Raw genomic sequence first — 8,541 nt, 5'->3', positions numbered from 1 at the left:
AACTCTGAACATTCAGGAAATGGATGTGTGGTTTCACCCTCCTTCCCCAACTCACGCGAAGTGGCACAGTGCTGTAAGGTCTGCTTTACGAAGAGGCCCTTACTGGCAGCCTAAGCTTTACAATGGGAAGAAGAGATGCTGACTTTGGGTATACGAAACTTGTAGCACTAGTTGATGGAATCTCTCTCTCTCTCTCTCTCTCTCTCTCTCTCTCTCTCTCCTCTTCTCTCTCGAGTTGGGACAGGTTTAGAGAAGAGTTAGTAGCTGGAAATTATAAGGACCTATCTGGATCATTTAGGGGGTTTAAGGTAGAAGAGCTTCCTGTACTGAGCCACAGGTGAAGTTCTGTGGGGGAGGGGACCTGTATGTGTCAGAAAGAGAACAGGTTAAGAATTGGAGCCCAGGAGAAAGGGGGACCGGTCAGTTTCGTTAGAAAGTTAGAAGTATGAACTTACGTTTGCAACAAGCTCATATGTGCTGCCCTGTGTACAGGGGGGTTACAGCTTCTCAGGGGCAAGCAGGCTGGCAGTGGGGACCTGGTTCTAATAAGGCTTAGCTGGGTCAGGACAGAACCAGGCTAGTGTCCTGGGGCAGGAGGTCCCTGGGGTTCAAACCCAGAAAGGCCCTTCTTAGTTGAAGGCAGCGGCTTAAGTTAGTGACAGATTGTTGATTGTCAATGGACTTGTCAATTGTAGGTTAGTGACAGACGCAGAACCCAAGCCCAGGGCCAGCGTTATGTCCAGGCTCTCCAAGGTGATTGCCTTAGAGGGGAGAGGCTGGCACACCACCAATTTGGGGTCACTGAGACCCCAAATGTGCTGCCCCCTGTGGGCTCTCCTCACCATCCTCACTCAGTGAACATCTCAAGTAGACATGGGGCTGGCCTATTAAATGGGGAAAGGACAGGAATTTTTTTATTAAGATACTCCTTTCCCAAAAAGAAACACCTAGCTCTACTTTGTAAAATAAATGCTTAATGAGATTAATTACTTATCCTAATTTGTGGCTTAATTTCTTGTCAAGCTAAGTACATAATCATAATATGAGGTCAGGCAATTAAGTTCACGAACTCATCCTAGAGAAAGTGCTACATACCTCATTGCTGAATATCACTATGGTCACCTTCGAAGTACTCCCCTCGGGAAGCTATGCACCAACGCCAGCGCCTAGTCTACCCTTCAAAGCAATTTTGGAACTCTTTCTGGAATAGCCATCAGAGGTGTTGTCGTATTACCTTTGATGTCCTGAATGTCATCAAAATGTCTTCCTTTCAGTATTTCCTTTTTCTTCGGGTAAAGGAATAAGTCATTGGGGGCCAAATCAGGTGAGTAGGGAGGGTGTTCCAATACAGTTATTTGTTTACTGGCTAAAAACCCCCTCACAGACAGTGCCGTGTGAGCTGGTGCATTGTCGTGATGCAAGAGCTCCTTTGGGACCATTTTTGCACACACCTTTCTCATGCCAAGAGTTTCAGTTAAGATTTTCCTGTTTCTCTATCGATGTTTACTTGGTCTGCTATGCTTCTCACAGTCAGCCGGTGATTTTGACGCACAATTCGATGGATTTTTGCAATGTTTTCATCAGGTCTGCTCATCACTGGCCGCCCTGACCTCTCATCAGTTGTGCGTTCTCTCCCCTCAGAAAAACATTTAATCCGTTTTTACACTGCCATTTTCTTCATGGCATTATCCCCATAAACTTGGACTAACATGTCCCTGATTTCATTTCCACTCTTGCCAAGTTTAATAATAAATTTAATATTTGTTCATTGCTCTAATTCAAGCTCAGACATTCTCGCGACGGCACACAAAAACACGCAACAATAATGAACGCCACTCAGCAAGACACCGCCACACATCGACATGAACACAGCTGTGAGACACTGATACACCAAGGTTATGAAACCTTACCGAGCTGTTTGTACAGTGCTGCCAATGTAAGGACACGGTGGCCAGTTCGCGAACTTCATTGTAAGAACTCGTATGTTTGAATTGGAAGTAATAAAGATTGACTGGGACTTTAAATGAACGTAAATCAGTTGGGTCTTTGGCAGGAGCTAAAGCTTATGGGAGGAATTCTTGCATTCCACTTTATGGGGAGCACTTAAGAGGAAGATCTTTATGCTTACAGTGGAATTCTTTGGTTGTAACTGTCCCTCCCATTAACTTCCTTTTTCTCCCCTCTATAAATAACCATCTTGGCACACAGTTGAGTGTGTGCATGTGGTCATGTCTGCATGGCTGGGTTATAATCTTTTATTTCCCCATCTCCTGCCCCACCAATAATTCCTTTTTAGTGACAAAGCACTTAGTTGATACTGTTTTCCACTCACTAGAAGCAATCTTATAAATCAGCTATTAACAGAGGAAAGCACCCAAGCACCCAATCCAGCCTGCTCCGTTTTCATATGGCCTGTGAGCTAACAATAGTTGTTACATCTTTAAATGGTTGGGAAAAAAATCAAAAGTATATGAAATTTTAATTTCAGTGTACATATAAACTCTTATTGGAACCAGTGATGCTCATTCTTTTATGAATCATCATTTATGGCTGCTTTTGCACTGCAAGGCAGAAGAGAGTAGTTGCAATAGAGACTGTGTGCCTACAAAGCCTAAAATATTTGCTACAAAAAAAAGTTTGCTGACCCCTGAACTATACAGTGAAGTGTTCATTGTATTAGGGGAAACAGACCCACTCTGGTTATTTAGGTTTATAATTGCAGAAGGTCCCACAAGACCCCATTTGACACTGAGATTTTCTAATTCAGGGGCTATATGTTACACGGGAGAAGGAGTATTTAATTCTTGCAGGTATCCTGTGAAGCACATTATGGACTAGTGACTAGGAATAGCTGGATACAGAGTTTGGGAATATGCAGTTCAATGGGGGAAAGGGGGCCCTATACCAAGAATAGGTCACCCAGAGATGATGCGTTAGCTGGATCAAGGCCATTGCTAGCCTAAGGTACCTTTGTGTAAATTAGATAAAGGTGTCTATCTTTCAAGACACTGATTTCAAGTGCCATGAATTTTCTTTTTAAACCGTGCTCATCTATGCCTGCTCTGTGAATAGCGCCCCCTGGGGGTTCCGCAGTGCTCAGCCGTTGAGCTGCAGACTGGACAGTGTGGTGCTCTGTGGGAGGAAGCCGCTGGTGAGCCCGTCATCCTGGATGGTGCTAAGCCAGTAGGGTGAGGTACCCATGCCCCCCCCCGCCCCCCGGCAGGGGTTGGAGGTGGGGTAGAAACAGAGAAAGGAGACTTGCTCATCTGTAGGACTGATAACTGGAGAAATCGCTGCTGCCCGCTCAGCCCGGTATTGCCTCGGTGGGGAAGAGCTCCGTTCCTAGCCGGTGCTTGGGGCCCCCGCCTTTGTGACTTTTATTTCATTTACAGTGCTTAGCTCTGTCCACGGTGTTTAAATACGCCTGCACAGCCCCTCATTATGCTCCTCCGGCAACTGCAAAACAACTTCACTTCTCTTTGAGGTTCGCCAGGGCCCTCCCAAGTAACTTCGCTGTGTGCCAAACAGCCTGTGCTTCAGATGAGAACATCCCAAACCGTCTTTACTGTTTGGTGGGAATGAGACTCTCCACTGGGCATTTTCACACGACGCGTCAGACCTCCCTGCTCTTCAGTGCCGTGCACAGGCCCCCTCAGGAAGCAAGGGCTCTCTGATGGGAATGTAGCAAAAGTGGTTTCTTCTTGCTGCTTCCAGTTTGTGGTGACAGAAGACAGCTGGCCGCTTTGGGAGGCGATGGAAAGTGGTCAGAGTGGGTACTAAGGACCTTGGCCCTCAGAGCGCACGCTGCTGGGGTGAGAGCTCTGGTCAGTGCAGTCAGCCAGTTAGTCTCTGAGAAGACCAAGAACAATGATGCTTAAAATTTCACCCCAGTATAGAAACACAGCCAGCAGTGGCTCCTCTGGGCGCATCAATTATTTTTAAAGGGGGGAAGGCAGACCCCCAGGGTTTCTTTACATACATACCACCAGTTATAAACTAAAATCACTTTCAAAAGGCAGGATTTTTTCCTTGTAATTAAATAGTGGTATGAATAACAATTATAACAAATATGAATATAATTGAACTTGTTTCATTTTGCATTCAGGTGAATAGAACTACTTGATATTCTCTGTAGGTAGTAAGTGTATTTTTTGTCGCTGAAAACATAAGAGAAGGCCCAAGCTCTTAAAGAGCTGAGTCCAGGTAGGACCTGAGGTCCTTGGGAGTGGGCAGGGAAAGGCCTGGCATAAAATTTAATTAATCAATTAAATCAATATATTTCTTGACTGTTTCCCTTCTGAAATGTTGCTGTGAACCTCCACATGTATCCCCCACACACTTCTCAAGTGGCCAGCCCCATGCCACTACTAAAAGATACACATAGTACCAACAGTCAGGGCCATGCATACATGTGTGTAGGTTGTACACTGTGCAAATCCAGTGGTGCCACAGTAACTGCTAGTAATCCTGATTTGTAATCCAGCGATGTTTCAAAAATACATTTGGTCCCTTCGAGACTTAGAATAGTCTCATGAAAAACTGTCAAAATTAATGGTGAGGTTTCTAAAATCAGATTTAAAACTTACTACACACCAAAATGCCACTAGTAGTCTTTAGATGGTAATGTGAATTTCTTCTTTCTCCTCTATGTTGTCCAGCAATTTTCTACGAGAATATTCTTTCACAATGAAGTAATATGACACATTTCATATAAGATGAAAGGACCATGCTCTGGGCCCAAGAGAAACTGGGATGGAAGGGACTGAAAACAGGCAGATGTCAGGATGAGGCGAAATCCTCTCCCTACCTTCCCCCCAAACACACACACACACACACATCTGAGTTGTCCTTCAGCCAGATGTAAGGTAAAAATTATAATTTGTTACAAATTGTATATCCCCTCTGTCATGTCACAGGGCCAATTTACTTCAACTCCACGTAATGCTAATACAACAAATTTGAACTATTTGATTTAATAAATTAACCAATTTCTTTCTCCTGGAAGTACTGTAGTAATTAATTACGAAGGAGGGAAATGGTTAAGTGGAGAAATCTGGTGGACACCACCTTGGGCAGGCAAGTCAAGTTAAAATCACCAATACGGGATGGATACTTGCCTGCTGACATGCTGTACTCAAAACAAACATTGCTCCTATGGTATTCCTGCCCCAAAAACGCATAACCAGAATTTAATCATGAGGGAGCATTGGACAAATCCAAATCGAGGGGCATTCTATAAAACAACTGGTTTGCATTCTTCAAAATACCGAGTAGTCGCAAAAGACAAAGCCTAAAGAATTATTCCAGCATTAACAGCCCTACAGGGGACACAACAACTAAATGCAACCTGTGATCATGGATTGGATTGTGGAATAGAAAAAACATACTTTTCTTTACTATAAAGCACATTAGTGCAGCAACTGACAAAATTTGTACTGTGTCAGTGTTAACTTCCTGCTTTTGGTATCTGATTTGGGGAACTAAACAGACATAATCAAAGGTAAAGAGGCATCATATTGGCAGCATGTTATCAAACACCTCAAAAAAACAGACGCAAATGTGGTAAAATGTTAACATTTGGGAAATCTGAAAGGTATACAAGAATTCTGTGCTCTTTTTGCAACTTTCCTGTAAGTCTGAAGTTATTTCTAAATGAAAAGGTCATCTATAAACTCATAACTTTCATAACAGGAGTTAAATACACAACATCATACTGAATCACTTTTTGGCACCTGGAATCAAACAGTTGGAAATAAGCTCTATTTCACTCCTTTTCTACAAGTTCTCTGGTTTCCAGCCTAGACCTCTGGGGTGGGGAGGGGCCATAAGCTCCCAAGGCAAAGATCCGGGTGCTTTCTTCACTGGCATAATCAGTGAGGGTCTGGACAGCCTGCTCCACCACACCTACCTGTAGAAATATAAAATATCTTATTTTCTAGAGCTAAAAGAATTGAAGAGGCATATACTGTCATCTGAAAACCCTATGTAAAATTATTTAAGCTGTGTTAAAACTGCTACAAAAAATAAGCACTGGAAGGTTCCAAACAAAACAAAAACCGACTTTTTTTTTTTTTAAAGGTGGCACGCCACCTTGTGACAAAAAGTGAAAAAGCCATCGAATGAGGAAGGCAACATCCCTTCAGGCAAAGCCATTAGGTTAATGAGTAGAGAGGGAAATGAAATGATTTGCTCACAATTAAACAAATTCATGGCAGAGTCAAAAATAGGAATAAAACAGCCATTATTTTCAGTTGGTCTCAAATGCCCTTCATTAGCCTTCACACCAGCATTTTACAAATCTGAGTATAATATTTCTCTTTGTTAGAACATGCAGATCCAGGGAAAAGCCCTGAGGCTGAAAATCTACCTCCATAAGCGGAGGACAGGGAAAGACTGAAGAGGCTGCCACTCTAATGCAATCAATAAGAGTTTATTTAAGGGAAACTTACAAATGAGGCGGATCTTAGGGGGCTGCACGGAAATGGGTCCCCACACCACTTGGCAGGCACCAAAGAATTATACAAGGTAAAGGGGAGGGACAGTCACAGGTACTAGAATGTGAATGCTAACAGGTACAGGAAAACTATACCCTTGGACGGGCCTGTGCCAGGAACCAGCACACAGCAGGAGGCAGGGAGGGGTGCTGGTTTATGTCAGAGTGAACACTGATTACTATCAGACAGACTCTAAGGGGGGGTTGCAGTAAGCAATCCAGCCTGGGCAGGCAGTGGTCATGTCATAGAGCAGGCTTTCCTCCACACGCCATAGTTTACAGAGATAATCTGCTTCTTTGAATGGGTCCACTTGAGTAATTGAAAAATGAACAGTGAACCAATTTTTATGGTTCATTTTCTCAAACAGATTCAACAATATCAGAATGTGTGAGAAGTAATTATTTATTGCAACAGGTTACAACAGAATGGAAACAAGTATTTAGTCTTACAATTTGTTGGAAGCAAGACAAAGTTTACTGACATTTTAAGGGAAAAACAACAAAGAAAGAATTAAATAAGATGGTATCTAGACAAAGGCACAGCGTTCCACCACTGCCTCATACTCCACAGTAAATCCTCTCAGAGACGTAAATAAGGCTTGCATTAGAAGCTGCATATGATACCCTTGAAATTATTGTCTCACAACAAAAGGCTATAAAATCCCTCTGGAGGAAAAAAGTGCAAAAACCTGTATAACAAAGGAAAGCAACAATAGCAATAAAGACTCAACTATCCATTTGAAATCTCTGGTAGGAATATACACAGTGCAAATACAGTTTTTGAATTCAGCAAATGAAGTTTTTGACTGGACTATGAACTTTCAGGTTAAAGATATATTCTGCAAGGAAAGTTCACCCAGACATGGAGAGCTGGAGCAAAAAGAGACTTGCAGTTGGTAACTAAGAGGATGAAATGCCTAATTTTTCACTAGGTCATAATAATTCCTTTTGGGAAGAAGTGCTTTATCTGGAAACCAATTATTCCACCTTTTGTTACATGGTTCAATGCTTTTAAACTGCAGTTGTCTCAAACTTGCTTGATGTTGAATTTTGTAATGTCAGATAATGGTAGGCTGTCAAATGAGGAAAACCCCAGTAGACAGATCATTTAAGCTGCTTTTGTAAGAAGCATGTTGCCGAGCTAGCTGCCTTATGGTCTTCCTACATTAGCCATGTAAAACTGAGCTTATCTGATTGTGTATTATCCCGTCTCAAATAAAGTCATATTAAAGGAATTGTTTTTAAAAGAGGCTTTCAAACTAGTCCATCAGGCATTTATAAAATCTTCATATAAAAGTCCACTTCTTTAATACACAAGAACATTTTTCCTTTAAAAAAAATCTCATTTTTAAGCCAAAATAAATTACAACTTGCTGAAATGCCCTTTTTTAATGGCTCAGTGCTTATTTCAGATTCATGGAGCTGTGTTTTTCATACATCTTCGGAAATCAGAGATATTGAAACAAAGGAGTTAACTCCAAAATGACATGATGATACAACCAGGGTTCAGGAAACAGATCAAGCTTTCAGTCTTCAGGAATAAAAGACTGATACTCACCGTCCCATCTCCATAGTCGTATAGTATGTACATATTAACAATCTATTCATTTAAAAAGAGGACAAATTTCATAAAACTATTTCAAAACTCAGAGCATAAAAGTGTAAAGAAACACAACATTTAATGTACAATCTACTCCGTTTGGCAATGTGTAAACTATATTGAAAGATAAAAACTTATCTACAAATAGAATATAACAAAAGGAAAATGTGATTTAAGAAGTGATCTCAGGTCCATAGTTCTTCGGTTCTTCCAAATTTGTAGATCAGAGTGCTAAAAAGATATTAAGATAAGTTGTGAGAAAAAAAAACACATGGAATAATCAACAGAAAATTCATTTTCTAAATGTGCTTTGACAGATACTTCACTGATCCCTTTGTATCAATTTCTAAATTAAAGGCTGTGGTGGTGTTGGTCTAGATTTGCTTTTTTATACAGCAGTTTGTTGACCTTGATGGCTGGGCTTAATTAAATATCCTTTCTGAAAGCC

The 8,541-nt window shown here is 41.6% G+C and overlaps 1 protein-coding gene across 1 annotated transcript in view; it reads right to left on the bottom strand.

Moving 5' to 3' along the window:
- Positions 1 to 6,872: 6,872 nt before the first annotated feature.
- TMEM50B (transmembrane protein 50B) overlaps positions 6,873 to 8,541 on the bottom strand; it is a 34,527-nt gene continuing 32,858 nt past the window's right edge. The window contains exon 7 of the mRNA XM_019626946.1: positions 6,873 to 8,324. Within this exon, the coding sequence (XP_019482491.1) occupies positions 8,279 to 8,324 (46 nt within the window). The 3' untranslated portion in view covers positions 6,873 to 8,278. The remainder of the gene's footprint in view (positions 8,325 to 8,541) is intronic.

This window comes from Hipposideros armiger, unplaced genomic scaffold, assembly GCF_001890085.2.
Source record: "Hipposideros armiger isolate ML-2016 unplaced genomic scaffold, ASM189008v1 scaffold_695, whole genome shotgun sequence".
Lineage (NCBI taxonomy): Eukaryota > Metazoa > Chordata > Mammalia > Chiroptera > Hipposideridae > Hipposideros > Hipposideros armiger.
The sequence above is the reverse complement of the archived record's forward strand: the minus strand, read 5'-3'. Positions and strand labels throughout refer to the sequence as shown.